Here is a 17,299-nt window from a genome sequence, read left to right as displayed (position 1 = left end):
GTGCGATGCGTGCAGAGGCAAATCGGCACCAGTACCGGTGCCGTTTGAGTGGCCTATCTCTTACCTTGAAATGATGTGAGGTTTTTCGTAGTTAGCATTCAGACTTGGGTGAACAGATGCACATTCAGTGTTTTCGAAACGCTAACACTCGCTTCCAGGCTATTCGAGGTAGCACACATGACGGAGTACATGCCTGGTAAATCAAAGAAGACACCACGAAAGTGTACGTTTCACTCGTACTGTTGTTCATGTTCCCTTAATCATTCACTTGCAAATTCCCCAATTCCACCTGCACCGGGGTGCGGCCGCAGTTCATGTATCTGGCCGCTAAAATTGTCGACTACCTCGCTGGCAGCTATGGATCCGTGCGCCGACGTATGCATTCGGCGCACGGATCCATAGCTGCCAGCAGTGCGTAGTCGCGCGCGACGTTGCCGCGGTCGCGTGCGCCTTGCCGCGGAACTGCGCGCAGGATCTGCGCGTATAGCGCTTGGGATTAACACCTCCTTTCGGCAACGCTTCTCTAGTATCCCGTCTCATCTGGTTGTATGACGTCATCCCCCCTGACATCTCCACAACTCTTCACTCCCCCCTGAAATCCCCACACTAATTAACTTCGTAGGATTATGGCATGCACGATTTGTACATGCACCATGTTCGGGAGGAGCCCGGGATGAGTGGATATGCCGCGTGGAACTTCGTATGTGTCAATGAGTGCATATTAGAACCAACTGAGAAAACTCTTAACGATGACGATGGCATATAATTGTTACGAATGTACGACTGTATGACGAACTTTAAATATTAGAGTGTAAGTAAACTTGAAATTAAATATAGCTGCCAGCGTACGGTGAATAAAAGCTTAAATATGTGGTTATATAATTATACAAACTTAAAAAAGTAGAGCACAGTAACAAGTGAACACCGGCCGCCACGTCACGTACCCCGGAATGATCAAAACATTACCGACACGATAGTCGTGTTGTAGTTTCCTAGTTTTCGTAGATTTTTCTAATCGGTTGTAACTTTAGAAATAGTTTATGCACACCTAGTTATACTATGAACAAGTTCACGTACATTACGTTCTGCGGCTTGTTTCTCTTGTCGGCGGTTACGGCATCGGAACTCACTTTTGAGTTACCAGATTCTGCGAAGCAATGCTTTCACGAAGTTATCGATACAGGAGTGCAATGCACAGTGGAGTTTCAGGTTCAGTAGGCCTATGATTTATAATATTTTATTATCGCCAAAACACGTTTTTTAAGTCTAGTTTTCTGATCCCTGTGACATGTGTCATTTTGCAGCTATTATCGAATACGAATAGCTCACCAAATTAAGGCAATAAAACAACGACTTATCAACAACGACTTGTGCAAACCACTGGCAGTAAGAACAAGCCCGCACGTACAGCATACACGCCGCCATTGACTATATATACATGGTGCCTAACTCGCCGCCGCAATTTCCACAACTCACCATTTTCAATCAGTTACAACCCTGGTGTTCCAGCAGGTGACGCCACTTTCCAACTATCGTTGGAATTGCGGAAGACTGCTGAACAAGCTACACCCGCCATTTTTGACAATCGGCCCGCCAGAATGTGCTCAAATCACAGAAATTCCTCAAATATACATGCGAAATGAGACTTCGGATGCTACCAGGCAAAAGGGCGGCATGCCCAACCGCTGGCGCTTTGTACTTCGCCCAGTAATAGACGAACCCGCATCCCGATAGGCAATACAGATCTACGAGCGTACAGCGAGACAGAGGGTCCGTCTAACATGACTCACCCGCGATGTCAACAAACGTATTTTCGCAGCCTGTCTGCATGTTAAACTTGCTGCAGCCAATCAGCGCACCCGCCAGCGGTTGGGCATGCCGCCCGTTTGCCTGGTAGCATCCGAAGTTTCATTTAGCATGTATATTTGAGGAATTTCTGTGATTTGAGCGCATTCTGGCGGGCCAATTGTCAAAAATGGCGGGTGTAGCTTGTTCAGCAGTCTTCCGCGATTCCAACGATAGTTGGAAAGTGGCGTCACCTGCAGGAACACCGGAGTTGTAACTGATTGAAAACGGTGAGTTGTGGAAACTGCGGCGGCGAGTTGGGCACTATGTTGTTATTATATAGTCAATGGGCACGTGTGTGCTGTACGTGCGGGCTTGTTCTTGCTGCCAGTGATTAATACTAGGGGTCTTGGCATATACTATAGTCATGCCCTCTTCTAAGGATCTGTTCAAAATTTGTTTCTGCCATTTCATACAGAAGTTCTCTTATTTAATTAATTGTAAAATAGAAATGTTTAATGCTGAAATCTACAGTGTGACCTGGCAACTTGCTAAATGTTACTCTTTTTTATAGTCCATTGCCGATGAAATATATTCGTTATGAGGAGGCTTCATGATGAGACTGACCCGATCATTTTAAAGATTGTATTGTGTCATTGTACAGGTAGTAACAGGTGGTCAGTATGATGTAGACATGCACGTCGAGGCTCCTAATAAAGAAATCTTGTACAACGTTGTAAAGAAACAGTACGACAGTTTTACATGGACAACAAACCAGCCTGGCGTCTACACAGGTATGGCATAAATGTTTGCATTTTTGGTTGTCATTGAGGTATAAATTTAGCCAATATTCTATGCCAAGATACCAGTATGGTAATGATGCTTATAATCTTGGCTAATGATTTTGAGAATATAGTTACCTAATATTCTTAACTACTTGTTGAAACACATCTACTTCATTTTGTAGTCGCCCCAGTAGTAAAAGTCTTGAAACACAGTATGCTTGGCTACGTGGGAAGACTGTTGGCCTATTGTGGAGATTTCTGGTGGCTAAACATATAAGGCATGCCATAAAGCAAGGATTGCAGCATGCTGGTGCGGGTCGACACAACTCTGGTACTGGAAGGTGCGGGAGAGGGGATTGCACCATGCATGGACCGGACGGCATGGGGGGGGGGTTGCTGGCTGACAGCGTGCCAGCTGGCTGGGGGCTATATAAAGCTTGCATGTTCGCAGCTCGAGCCAATCGCTTTTGGCTCATTTTTCAGGTAGGTACAGGAAAAGGATGAAGAAATCACTTTTAACTTACCTTTCAGATTAGGGAAATAGAAAAGAACGAAGAGGAGTCGCCTAGCTTTTGGCACATTATTCTAAACAATGCATTGCGTTCCACAGCCATTGCTATATTTTTTTACATTTCTTCTTTGCCAACCTCCTATTAGTGAGAGTAAATATAAGAACGTGATGGCTGCTTGAATGCAATTCAGAATCCTGCGATAATTGTTTTTCTTTGGTACATGTCAGATCTTATCACGTGTGTAAGCATAATCGTTTTCTGTCCAGTTTGCTTCAGTAACGAGTTCTCGACGTTCACACACAAGCTTGTCTACCTGGACTTCCAGGTTGGAGATGATCCACCTCTTTTCCCCCTCAACGATGAGCGGGTCACTGCTATGACGCTGGTAAGTTCTTCGCCATAAAGATTTTGATGGGTGTGGTTGCAAAACAAATTCTACTTAGTGAATAGTGAAGACAAACTTTTAGAAGCAGTATGTGCCATATCATTGGGGCTTACTGAATTTGGGTCTGGTGTAAGGCTACAGCCTCACCCGCGAGTTCTTCTTGTGGTTCTACTGCTCTCTTCTTCTACTTCCCTCGCCCTCCTCTTCCTCCTCCAGGTTTCTACTTTCTTGTGTGTGCACTGTTGAGTTAATGCCATGTTATTTGCAGATGGAGTCTTCGTCAGAAGCGGTTCATAGTTCGCTTAGAGATATGGTAGACTATCAGACACACCATCGTCTTCGTGAAACACAGGGAAGGAAACGTGCCGAGGATCTCAGCAGCAGGGTGCAGTGGTACTCTATTGGCCAATCTATCGTCATTGTCTCTATTATGTGTGGACAAGTGCTTGTGCTCAGAAGTTTCTTCTCTGAGAAAAAACCATTAAAAAATGTTTCGACTTAAAGGACTGCAATGGCTTACATTAAAACCTACCCTTGTGGGTAACACCACGTTAATAAGTTCATGGGTATAAGCACTTGAATGCTAGTGGTACAAAAAATTGTTCTGCTGGATGTTAGTATTGTAAATCATGGTTAAACTATTTTTACAGAGCGCAAGAAAAATCTTTGGCAACCTTATTTATTCTCTGCTGTACAGGTTCATTGAAGCTGTAATTGGTTTGAAGAAGTGGAAAGACATTTGTGTGCATGGATTAATTATAATGCAGACATACACGTCATATTATTCTAAATCATTTGATGATTTATGCCTTGTATCTCATCTATTACTTTTTTATGTACTGAGGAATTACACATGCTGCAACATAATAAAACGTTTATATTTTTAGATTGTTTTCGTATAAAATGAATCTTCCAAAGGTCCTGGCACTGGTTTGATACTTACTCGTGATTCTTCATATTAAAGGAACACCATCTGGCATTTAGTTGCTCTCATGCCATTCTAGCTTGGCTTAGAACACCTCCCATCAAGCTTTGACAAGGCTTGTGCAGGCTGTTTTAAAGGTTAACTTATAGAACATAGTGCAATATTTCGTAATCCTTTGCCTGCACACACACGGATCAATAATTTTGCACGCGCTGGAAATTATAATTACTCATAGCACCTGTGAATGCCAGATCTTGTTTCTTTTAGGGATCTCAGGAAAGGCCACCGAAATCTCATTAGCTTGAATGTGTGCTGTTATGATTGTGAGTCTGTGTGTTGTTATAGTTTAATGTTAATGACTCTTGAACTAACGATATTAGGCTAAGGTTTTGGTTTAGCACTTTGATTTACATGTGATTACGGTAGTGAAAACCTCTCTACTACGTGTGTAGTTGTCAACAATTTTAATACAATCTAGCATGTGATTTGTAGTATATAATAATTGTCGTGTGCCCACTGGGCATGTATGAAGAGATTCAGTTTTCACTGGCAGGTGACGCCGCGTGCAGTCTCCCTTCTTGACACCGTTTCCACACTCTTCTTTCTCGCTTCGATCTCTTTTTGCTGCGTGCTAAGCAGAGATTTGTAGTGTTGCAGCGTCACTGTATGTGTTACAGAATTGAATAGGCGTGCCCTTGAGAGCACTTACTGTGCACACCCATCAGATCCAGGCATTTCTGCAATCTATGTCTTACCATGAAGGTATACACACACGCACGCACATTTACATATATGCTAGTACCACTAGTAGTATACTAATATGTATATATACACACGTGTACCCGTGTGTGCACTGTACCTATTGTAGCAGTATGCCTTAATGTGGTTTGTGGCAATTTTCTTGTGATTTAATTTTTGTGTGGGGATCATTGACAAATGTATCGGTTAGTATCTTGATGTATGACCAACCTGTAATGCAAAATGGCCTGCTTTGAAGTTGAAATGTTGTCAAGAATATTGTGTGTATGAGGTGGTTACTATTTAAAAGGCACATGTTTAATGGTTTTGGTTTCTGTAAGTTACTCTCTAGGTATTATCAGTCTATAATTGCACTATCAGTCTATAAGTTGGAATGCAAAGTAATATATGGTGGCTAGCACGTAAAGGGAAAATAAATTATTTGTTTTTTAACAAATTAATTTGTAATATGCATTTAGTATACATTACACTTAAGTTTAAAACTAACATTTTATTGAAGTTTACAAATACAAATGTGCAAACATACATCTTTACTAATGTATATGAAATCAATTATAATAAAAATGAATTAAACAATGCACATCTAACCCACTTGCAAAGATCCACGAACATTTATGACCAACTTGGCAGTATCCTCATCAACAACTATATATACTAGTTTCATGTACAAACCTCATGACCCCTACATACTTATCCAACTACGTAGTACCATTAATATACCTATACACTGTATCTATGTCCATCTATATCCTGATCTATATCAATACATTGTGTAGATATGTTCAAGTTAGTATTGAACACGTCTTGACTCGGATAATTCTCATCTAACAGGAGATATGCTCATGCTGTTATTCACCCTTTTAAGTGTCTTTAACTGCAATCTACACGGATGAGCTAGTGTCGTGTCCATCATGGAATCGAGGTGACACCATGCTGCCATCTTGTTATAGCTTCAGGTTTTCGTCAGCGAGCTCCTCGTGAACCTTTTTCTACCTGTGAAACGCAGGTTGTTAGCAACATTACTTTTACTTGCACAGAAGAGCAATATGAGCAATACACACACACACACACATACACACGCACGCACCCACCCACCAACACACGCAATAAGAATAAAACTAAAGACAGTTTTCCCAGGTCTCTCATTAATCCTCCATGTTATTCGTCCTGTTGCAACGTATAAAAAAGGCCAATATGTATGTTTAATTGTTTACTAGCACCACATAACACAGCATACAACATAACAGTAATGTTAATGTTCTACTGCCATATACTCACATGTGTGAATTGATTGATGCATACTAAAGAAATTTCCAAAAACAAGCACAATATTTGTCAAATATTCACATTGTTTCATTCTACAGCAATTACATTTGATATAGTATATAACAATTAAACATTATATAATTACACTACATATAACATGAAAAATATGAAAGATGCAACTTGTCGTGGATTCAGCAGTTTATATGTACTTCTATAATTAAGATTATTTTAATCTAAAGGTAACAATAAAATATTATAGAGCATGGGGCAGCTTATAGTTTGGCAAGAAGAGATGTAAAAAGGTGATTACATAAACATATGAGATAATTACATTTTCATTTAGCTGGCAACAAATAAATTACAAAGCAGACAATGAAGGCTAATTCTGAATATCTGAATATTCCTCATACATCAGATGTAGTAGAGGAGCTCATTTTAGAGATTGAAATTAGAAATTACCTAGGTTTGTGTCTTCAGAATCATTACACTCCTTGACTGCCATTGTCACATCATTTTCACCATCAGCTGTTTCCATGGGAACATTCTCCACTGCAGCACACTCTGTTTCCTTGGTAACCTTATCAGTTATCTCAGCTAGTACTGGAGCAGACTGGGCATTGCTGTCATTTTCCTCATCAGTAACAACTCTATTGAGCAGTTCTTCAACTATGGCTACAGAAGCAGCTGCTATATCTTTATCTAAAGGATTATAAACACGACACATGTACACAGAGTTGGGATAGAAGTCAACTAACAAGTAAACAGTTCACTAAACCATATATTAGCAAACTCTTTATGTGTATAATTATACTGGTGATTTACCTGTGTAACTGCGGTAACTGTGTAACAGACAAACATTTTTTGCTAGCTTGCATGTGGTAGTGGAAATTGAAATCACGTACCAAGAAAGCATCAGCGTTATAACTGACATTTCAACAGAAATTGTGAGTTCATGAAATGCTGTACATTCCCTTTGCAAGAAACTGGGCCGATTAGTTTACCCTGTAGATTATCGTTGTCTACTGTTTCTCCTTCAGTGTTTGTAGAAATGTAGTTCTGTTGTGGCACGACTGCGTTTTCACCATGACTGTCGTCTGATAGGTCAGCACGCGGATCAATTCCTGCCAGACAGAAACATAACTGCAGACGAATCTTAGGATAGTAATCTACAATCCCTTTGTACACAATATTACGTGGGCAGAAAGTTCACATGGATAAACTAGAGGCACTACGGAGTGCATACCTCCGCCAACTAAAGTAACACTATAGTAGAACATTATCTATATTATGACACTACTGATAATATGAATGGACCTACCAATCCAGCCTTATACACTTATCTATGAGTGACTTAGCTAGGCAGAGTGCACTGACGGAGTGCATATGTGTTAGGAGCTGGCTTGCTGCGCTGGCTGGCTGGCTGGCTAATATCGATCGTGCGAACACACCAACACACAAACACTAGACTGGTACCCGGTCCCACCTCTCGGCTTAGTTACTCGATGGGGGAATCGAGGTGGGAGCGAGTACCAGTCTAACGCAAACACACGAGAGCGAAAACATAACCTCCTCCAACTCCGTTGGGTGGAAGTAACTATCAGTTGGAATATCATGTAACTATATGTACAGTCACTACATCCATACGCAAGTCACGTGCGCAGAAAGCATAACAAAACAGGGAGATCAAACACATCACAAAACAAGAAGCGCAACTGCGTATTTGCCAATTCTCCCGCTATATCTCTGCATCAACGTGCCTATACACGCTATATACATATTAACATGTAGTGTAGATATGTGCATTGCATCAATCAGCATGCTGTATTGGCAAACGTAAAACTACCTTTCTGCTCTTGACGCCACATACGTTCAAAGTATGTTGGTTTCTGCCCAGGCAACTTGCCATCTCCCGTTTTCACCTGTGGATATCTCTCCAGGTACGTCCTGCTTGCATTATCGAAAGTCTACCACAGAAGGATTCAAACAGAAACTCACCTAAATAATGAGTAACACTTCACAGAAATATTTATCACAATATAGCCAATTTATTAACTTCAGCCGTCTGGTTGACTCACAATTTAAGTATGACAATGACTGCCATAAGACGACTGCAAATCATACGCAGCTGTAGCCACGCACTAAAAGTAAACTAACTATAGCTGCAGGTATATTTTACTCATAAATATTTTTACCTGTACATAGCTGCCTACTAAGAGTCGGTGCTCATAGTTTAATGCATTTAGCTAAATTTAAGTAAGCAATTGATACTCTATTCTATTGAGTTTTGTAAAGACTTCAATCGCTAGACTCGTGACTTGATTTCACAGAAAAGAGCACCACTACAGACACGACATACTACATACAAACACTGTGTGAATGTAAGTGCTTCGAATGCGTTTTTCAATATTACTCAGGGTGCAAAATTAGCACCGGCCCACCGGCATATGCTGGCAAATTATTTGGAGGGCCGGTAACATTGGCAAAACACCGGCCCTCCGAGCCCGTGGGTTCAGCCGTGTTAGCGAATATCAACATTATTATTTATAGCATTAATAAGCAAATAGCCTACATTACTGTTTTACCTGAAGGATATCATGCCATCTTTATCAACATTTTATACAAATTTGAAATCGAGAATGCAAGTGTGAAACATGACATTGATTTTACAAACAAAATTTGTAAGGGTTGGTAAATTATGGTGAGGGCTGGTAAAAATTGCTGTTACCAGCCCTCTGGGCCAGTGCAAAAAAATCTGAATTTTGTGCTCTGATTACTGAATGCGAAAATTACGGCACCGTTCATATACAAACAACATACTCACCCCATCGAATGAACCGATTTCTGGAATAATAAACATCGCTTTGAACCGGTTATAAAGGTCCTCAGCTTTGTTCTGCAATTTTCGATGCTGTCTGAAACAACGCACCTGCAAGAAATGCCATGTTTCAAGTGAGGCATGCACATCTAAATTACACCCACGATCAAACAGTAATGCATGTACACCTAACCAAATTACATCTACACTTCTAAAGTGAAACAACTTGCCTTTCTGATTGTCCTCACAATGTATGGATTCTTTTTTAGCATGTTAGCAGTCAATGGTAATGGGTCCAACTCTTGCATGGCCATGTCACACGCTTTCACATCCTGCGAAACAATTGTACACTCTCGACATTAAAAATACTTAAACGTTGCATAAGTAAGCATAAATAACAGCCTCCACTGATAGCAAACCCCTCCAATCACATAGTAGATCTAGTCGCATATTGGCATTGTTGTGAGCAATCATTTCTTCACATATGACAACATAGACTAGAGTGTTATTTGGAGTTACTGGTTTGCTGCCGGCTGGTAGAGACTTGATGATGTGGAAGTTGATCTTGGCCAGCTGTAACTCCCACTGACCACGCCTCAGTCTCTCCTGCATCTTCTCCTCTCTTCTGCTCATGGGCTTCCTTTTAGACATCATCTCTCGGTACCTGGCAGAGAATAGCGAGATGATTGGTGTGGACAGAATAGGAATGAGTACAAAACGAAATAATTATCATCTAAGGCCACAATTAAAAAAATATTTGTTTGCCCTCACCTGACCCCGGCTGAAAAGTTTGGGTAGGTAAGTAGGTTTTTTTGAGAGGGGTATTTTTACAAATTCAGCATGGTGTCTACATGCTCAGGTGTGCTTGTGTGGAGATACGTACCTTTTATGTTGAATGTTTGTTTTGCTTGGTACATATAATGTATTGCCTACAGATTTATATAATGTACAGTGATACAATTTGTAAAAAAAAAAAAGAGGGAAAGATCAATAAAAATGTTTGAGTTGGCCCCTTATTGGCGGGTTGGACTGGTGAGGGCAAACAAACAATATTTTTATTAGGGCCTAATGGCCGGGTGTGTATCACTACACTACTATATCTAATGACTGTAATATATAAACCAGAAGTAGATAATAGGAAACTACTATATTATCTAATTCTGATATAAACGTAACTTCACTGAACTATGTACTGTAATTTCCCTACATAGTTGCTACTGCTAAAACGTATGCATTGATTACAACCTATATATTCGAATGGCATCACAGTGCTTGGTTACATTAAAAATCGTTTACTATGAAGGAATATTTATACCAGTTTAGAAGCTAAATTTGTGTAAGTCTTTTTTGCCAACAAGGTTTGGTAAAACATTGGTGGGAATAGGAACAACAAAGGAAAGGGGAAGTGAAACGAGTTGGTAGGATATAGCCAATGGTGGGTAAACCAAGCCTTGTGAGGGAAGAAGAAATCACACCTTGTAATTGGTTTATAACTGTGACAACTAAGTAAGCAGTTAAAAAAATGTTCCACTCACTCTGAATATTCCCTAGCATTTTGGATTCCTCTGAGATTGTTGATGCGTGTTGCCTCTTGCCATTGCCACTCTGCCCTTCGCTGCTGCTGCATCTTCTCTACACTCTAATGAAACAAAACCTACACTATTATACCATCAATAGAGTTCAGTGAAACCAGAACAAGTTTTTATGGGAATCCACATGATGAAATACCCTCAAAAAAAATAAACAACTTTGTCTGATAGTTCCTTACTGTAGCATGTCTCAAGATTAACAGTATAATTGCATTTATAACAGTGCTGCATGCAACACACGAATTGTGCAGAAAGCCCAGAACATGCCCAGAGAAAATGCGAGGCTGCAACAAAAATCCAACGCAATTTGGAATATCTATTGATAAAATTTCGAAATAAATGATAAATCACCCCTTGTTACTCTTAGCTAGCAGAGAGTTTACAGATTTGCCAAATATACATTCAATAACATATAGCATCGCATGGTTCACAATGAAAAGAAAACCAGCATAACTAACACACAATAACATTAATGCATGTGTAACAAGTGCTGCAAAGCAACAGTGCTCATCTGGCTGTCTGTGCCAGTGCTAAAGCAAGAAGAAGGGGATATTTATGATAGTAAAACCGCACACATGGTGGTTGCTAACATCTAGTACATGAGCCCACAGTCAGTACAACATCAGAGCCGAGGCACAGTATGCCTCTCACATAAGTGATTAAGTCTCGTTAAGCTTTATCTTAAACCTTCTTCTACTAAGAAATTTAACTATGAAATTGTAACCTTACACATCCACACAGGTATATGGGTTCCATTAGCAAAAGCATTTCATTATTTTGTTAACAGTAAATAAATTGCTGTTCAACCCTGCTCTTTGCACATCAGTGGAGAGTACATTTCTTGGTCAATAAAGCCATAAAATGTAGATTATCACTGAAACAATGTTTTTCACTCAGTCTGTCAGAGACCATGTCCTCAGAGAATGTCTAAAATCTGTCCTTTGCCCTACTGGCCTTTGACCCGTGACCTCAAATTGTGTGACAGTTATGGCTTTTCTACTGTTTTTCTACAGTTTCTACTGATAATCATCAGTTAGCTTTGAGAAAGCCTCCTGGCAGGAGTGAGTAACAATTAACCCATTTAGTATTAGTCTACCAACCGAATGAACTTATTTAATGAGATAGGTAAAGCTGTTTACACTTGTGCCACAATTCCGCATTTTCACCTATACCTTAACTTAAGGGGGAATATTTCCCCTTCCTTCCCCCTTTCTATCCATTAACCCTTGACCCCTTAATTCGACATCCTAATATCCTTTCAGCTTGTCCCCCCACGTCCTGAACATCAACACTGTATGTCAAACCGTTTAGATTTGTGCCCATATTGTTGACGGATAGATGGATGGATGGCATCTGACTGTCAGATGAGATAAAAACATGCTTACATTGCGATCTGGCACACGGAATGATGGCACACCACTGGGCAACGCTTTGCCTTCACTGTTCCTAGTGTCTGCCTCTCCTTCTGTCTCGGTTTCCGTTTTCGACTCTGACCCATCTTCCGTTCCATCCTCGTCCGTTGATTCGATGATGGGTTGGTTTCTTGATCGCCTGTGATCAACATTAAAGCCCTTTGTGTCAATGATGAACCTTCTGCCTTAAGGAGACACTCAAGCTTTTGCACGGCTATTGCTCTAATCATGAGTAAACGTTTATTGACTAGTAAATCAAATTAATCACACGTTTGATTTGTAGATGAGATGTATCTCCATGCTCGAGCCAAAACATTTCATGAAATTTCCAGCATCTAAAAATATGTGACAGCAAAAATTTGTAATTACCACTAAGAGTATGAAAGCAAAATTTTCTGCCATAAGTTAAGGACAATATAAAATTAACTTATTATGGGTTTTTATTATATTATTGGTTCTCCCTCACTCCCTCTCTCCCTGCCTGTCCCTCTCCCCTTCCTTAATTGTCTCTCACCTTTTCCGCACTGCAGCTGCTGCCCGTGTTGTGGAGGTCCCACCCGCTGCGGCAGCGCGCCCTTTGAATGGCACGACGAATTTCGTTCTCGTTTCCCGCGTCGGCCATATGGCCGACGGTCTCACTGCTAGCTTCCTTCCAGCCACATTGACGGAAGCTCCTCTCGGCGCAAGTGCTCCACGCCCTCTAGTGACAGACATGACACCTCCGCCGCTGCCCGACGTCCGCACTATGAGCTTCTCTACAGCGCGTGGCATTTGCGGACTCTGTGACTCCTGTACGTGCGGCTCCACTTCTACGTCAGAATCGACAGGCTCGACTTTCACGCGCTGCACGAGGGCGTCAGGAGTCACCGAATGCTCTTTTATCGTCCGACGGTGGGACCTTGTGACTTTGGGACTCTTAATGAGGACATCGCTTGATTCCTAGATGAACCAAGGAAGATAGTTGCACGCTTACAAATCATACAAATTAAAGTATTCTGAATACATATATTTAAAGCTGTTTTCCCCCCAAAATCGATCAAAATATCTACACAAAGTAGTGTTCTTTGCAAGCATTTTGTGCATAAATTATTTCGATCATATAGAATCAACACTGCCAAAAGCTGCCTTGAATTCTGATGTTTACATTGGGAAAAGCACCCTACACTTTTTTGCAGAGTAATATTTACACAGCGACTCCACAGTGACTTGACTTTTCTGTGTATACATCTGTGTCACTAAAGCATGTAAATAGTATGTAGTTAAGTCAAATTCATAGTAAGCAAGTTTTAAAAAGATATTATTTTCTGAATGCTACCTTACTATAAGGTTTAAAAAACCAGTTTATTTTGTGGTTGCACAAAGTATTATCACAGATTTTCGATTGTGAAGCTGAAACCTAGTGACACTGTTGACTAGCTGAACCCTACACTTAAGTATATCTTGAACGAAAGGACATGGCAGTTTGCTTACATTTTGCAAACTATTTATTAATTCACAAAGTTTGTTTGCGCTAAATCTGGCATTTTTTGGAGACGTGGCAATCAAGAAATAGAAGGGTATACACAAACATTTATAACAGCGGTTCATCAGTGGAATTCAGTTTTAACATATAATTACTAATCGTAACTTAATATATACATATATAGTTAATTATATTTTTCATGCACGTACGTTTTCGGCATCAATTAGGAAATACACAACACAAAATACGGATTATTTCTTGTGTCGATGAGCAATGTATGTACCTGCCGTGCTGCTACTACGGGGCTGATGGCTCCTACACTCAGCCGGCTCCTACGTCTTCTAACAGGTAAACTTTGAACTGCTGCATCGACGAACGTGGGAGTCACGCTGGTTTCAGAAGCTTCCTTCGCAGACAGCTCCTCGCCTTTTACTGCGACACCGGCAGAGATTCCAGAATCTGGGAATAATATGCAATCGTGAGAATAATAGGGATACATTTCACCCGTGAACGAGATTAACAAAATACAAAAAACATATCATCGAGACATTGCAATATCAGGCAAACACGATGAAAAAAGAAAAATGACCTTTATTCCTTAATTTAGTTGATCCAGTAAAACGACTAAAAATACACAGAAAACTGCTTCAACTACTTCGTAATTCATTTTAAAAACATACAAAAATCGATATATCAACTGAAAATGAAATGAATGAAAAACGAAAAATACTTGATTTGATAGGACTCGACCCAAGTTGGACAGGTCGCGTAAGAACAAAGTCGCCAAGATTTCTGGCCTTGATCCTGCGCCCACTGCTGCTTATTGAAGGACTGCTCTCAACTGAAGGCGGGGAAGCCTGTAATAACAACTTGTGTTACTTATTATGTGCATGTAGTGACGTGCCATTGATAGACTATAATTGAAAGCTGATCATTTGCAATATTATGAAAACTAGCCGATTCCCATCACTTTGTACCTGAGAAGCAGTGAATAAGTAATTTCACATGTATGAGCAATGTAAGCTAGCTATACTGCACGCGGGTGACAATTAAGGCCACCATTAACAAGCACTATCATGCTTTTCATGATACTGACATGCAAGTTCCTAATATTGTATGCAGTTCCCAAACACAATTTTTAGACAATTGCTAACATAAAAAATCGCGTATAGTATATATATAGTATATGTTACGTTGTACATATTTTTTAACGTGTTTTTTTAACATAACGTTTATTATATTGCAAGTAAAGATGAATTTTGTTCAAACCGGCAGGTCAAGTTTCTCCTTTTTCACTTTCGGTGCCTGGTCTTCAGATTTCTTTGTATCGCCTTCACGCAATGGATACCTTTTTTTTCTTGGCGACGCCTTGCTCTCCAGGGATGACTGTGATAATGGTATAAGTATCTGCAATTCAAATATAATTTACGAATGTTCAATTAGCTCTTAAATTAATTTTATTCCATTTTTCAACCAGATTTTACAATAGACAGGTACAATGATGAGTGCAAAGTTATACTTTAATTTAATGAAGAATGAGAAATCACTAGCACATTAACTTCTTCCATTACTGTGTATAAGTTCCAGCAACAATACTTGACTCATGGTTATCTGGTTATTTCTTTTTAGTTCCAGTTGTGTTTGTACATGTTTACTTAGAGAGATGACAGGATGTGAGAAAAACCCATTCAATTCAGTCACAATTTAATAAAAAAAAAGATGTAACCAGTGTAGTGAAGTTTATGTACCTCTGGGTCTACGTCAGGATTATGTACGATTTCCCACTTGGCATCGTGGAAGGCTTTGCGTTTATGTGGCTTGTTACCATGCTTGGCTATAGTCTCTTCAGTATACGGCACAAGATTTCTTGGCCAAAGGGCCGCGCTGTGAAAATCGCATCATTGCATTTCCGAATTAATGATAATCAAACTATTATGACAATGGAGCGCATAATTAAAGTATCATAGTAAAACATGATAAATTATACCTTCATCACATTTGTATAAAAACAAAACGGTAAGTAACATTTTGTGTGGCTACAACAATATAGCAATGGGAATTCTATCAAGCCAGATGGTCTGCCAGTTGAACCATTCCGAGGCCTATATGGGTAGAACTACATTTTCTAACAGTCTCGAACAACGAAGATGTTTTTATCAAGTGAGACCTACGTTTCGTGAGTCCCATAGAACATGAGGAAGAATCTTCCAACAGGAAGATTCACTCCCTCCGGTGCCATGATCACCTGAAACACATTTGTAAAAGTGCAACTGCCTAACAACCTAACCAATATAAACTTTATAGTAATATATTTTTTAATAGATTGGGTTTCAGATGCCTGCATATTATCACAAACACGTACACATGCCCAGTTACCACTACAAACCTCCAATGAGAACTGACTACAGAATGATTTTTAACTACCGGTATATTATGTTACGGATGATAATTGGAGTAAGCATACTATGGAACATTTAATTGCTTGAGGGCTAATCAGTGTTTGTTTTACAAGAATAGCACAAGAAAACACAATACATTTGCATCAATCATGTGGTTTGATGCTTCTTTGACTAGGCCAACAAACCACATGCATGTATCAGGTAAATTATGTTAATGTGGCAGTAATGTTATGCACTTGTAGATGACACTCGTGTATTCAGTAGTGTAGACAGTAGGCCTAGTCGTGTATTCGTGTATTCAGAAGAGGTGAAAAACGTTCACGACGTACATGTGATCATAGATATATACAACACACGTGTTGTATATATCTATGATGTGATGTAACCGATCTAACACACTATACCAAGTTAGTTATATAACACCAAATACATATTCATTCATTTGATGTTACACACAGTTATTACATGGAAACACGCAATGCAGTTGTGTCCGAGATGGTTACGTTTATACACTGATATTTTGTTAGTTTATATTATATGTTAGCATATCTTACTACTAATACTACTAGTAGTAGTACTGTCACTGTCAGCTAGCTAATATAACAATTGCTTGCATTACATTTCTGAATACACACCCGTGCCGGCCAAAATGGATGGCCTTTGACTTTTGCAAACACCTTGTCTCCAATGCTGTATTCCATCTGTTTTTCTGCCATGTTTGTGTTGACCGGAAATTTACAATAGACATAAAATCTAAAAAATAAAGCAAAGAAAATACTTGAAAGATCCCGTAGAAAGTCCCCAATCTAACTCAACTCTGATCAAACTGTGATGCGTGACTGCTAGGGTGAAGTTGTGTTGTAGAGCATTTTAACGATTTTGAGGTGGAATTATTAGAGGATAGTTAGTGCATTAACATTTAGAATGTGGTACTAGTAGTAAGTAAATACAATTTGTGTCAATTTATTGAAACGTAACTCGTAGCCGTACAGGTAAGTGCCTATGACTATGTCTATGACTCGGCACGACGGCAGGCCAGTACTGTATTACTGCTGAGAGGGTCTATGTCCCTGGAAGTACTGCCGGAACGTAACCTGGGTACGGTCCGGTATACCGGAACGTACCCTGGTACTATCTAATATGCCGAACCGTACCTCGCCTACTCCACTAACGAGTCTAGGAAATCGCCTACGCCTACTCCCTAA

The 17,299-nt window shown here is 40.0% G+C and overlaps 2 protein-coding genes across 6 annotated transcripts in view; one reads left to right on the top strand and one right to left on the bottom strand.

The window, feature by feature from the left end:
- Positions 1 to 924: 924 nt before the first annotated feature.
- Positions 925 to 5,587, top strand: LOC106808031 (transmembrane emp24 domain-containing protein 7-like). The gene is made up of 4 exons (XM_014810583.1): positions 925 to 1,209; positions 2,450 to 2,579; positions 3,349 to 3,467; positions 3,736 to 5,587. Exons 1-4 carry the CDS (start codon positions 1,060 to 1,062, stop codon positions 3,967 to 3,969), a joined length of 633 nt encoding a protein of 210 aa, XP_014666069.1. The 5' UTR covers positions 925 to 1,059; the 3' UTR covers positions 3,970 to 5,587.
- A 34-nt stretch (positions 5,588 to 5,621) lies between these two features.
- Positions 5,622 to 17,299, bottom strand: part of LOC106808002 (PC4 and SFRS1-interacting protein-like) — a 23,553-nt gene continuing 11,875 nt past the window's right edge. For 3 of the 5 annotated variants that reach the window (XM_014810566.1, XM_014810549.1, XM_014810542.1), the window contains 16 exons: positions 16,730 to 16,847; positions 15,867 to 15,940; positions 15,444 to 15,579; positions 14,965 to 15,102; positions 14,426 to 14,552; positions 13,979 to 14,154; positions 12,748 to 13,172; positions 12,207 to 12,372; positions 10,768 to 10,871; positions 9,752 to 9,896; positions 9,463 to 9,564; positions 9,239 to 9,343; positions 8,261 to 8,381; positions 7,419 to 7,538; positions 6,877 to 7,116; positions 5,622 to 6,144 (listed from right to left, as the gene is read on the bottom strand). In XM_014810566.1, the coding sequence (XP_014666052.1) occupies positions 6,104 to 6,144; positions 6,877 to 7,116; positions 7,419 to 7,538; positions 8,261 to 8,381; positions 9,239 to 9,343; positions 9,463 to 9,564; positions 9,752 to 9,896; positions 10,768 to 10,871; positions 12,207 to 12,372; positions 12,748 to 13,172; positions 13,979 to 14,154; positions 14,426 to 14,552; positions 14,965 to 15,102; positions 15,444 to 15,579; positions 15,867 to 15,940; positions 16,730 to 16,810 (2,301 nt within the window). In that variant the 5' untranslated portion in view covers positions 16,811 to 16,847 and the 3' untranslated portion in view covers positions 5,622 to 6,103. The remainder of the gene's footprint in view (positions 6,145 to 6,876; positions 7,117 to 7,418; positions 7,539 to 8,260; positions 8,382 to 9,238; positions 9,344 to 9,462; positions 9,565 to 9,751; positions 9,897 to 10,767; positions 10,872 to 12,206; positions 12,373 to 12,747; positions 13,173 to 13,978; positions 14,155 to 14,425; positions 14,553 to 14,964; positions 15,103 to 15,443; positions 15,580 to 15,866; positions 15,941 to 16,729; positions 16,848 to 17,299) is intronic. The other 2 variants (XM_014810559.1, XM_014810573.1) reach the window with 2 other exon arrangements.

This window comes from Priapulus caudatus, unplaced genomic scaffold, assembly GCF_000485595.1.
Source record: "Priapulus caudatus unplaced genomic scaffold, Priapulus_caudatus-5.0.1 Scaffold12, whole genome shotgun sequence".
NCBI lineage: Eukaryota > Metazoa > Priapulida > Priapulimorpha > Priapulimorphida > Priapulidae > Priapulus > Priapulus caudatus.
This window is presented reverse-complemented; position numbering and strand designations above follow the sequence as displayed.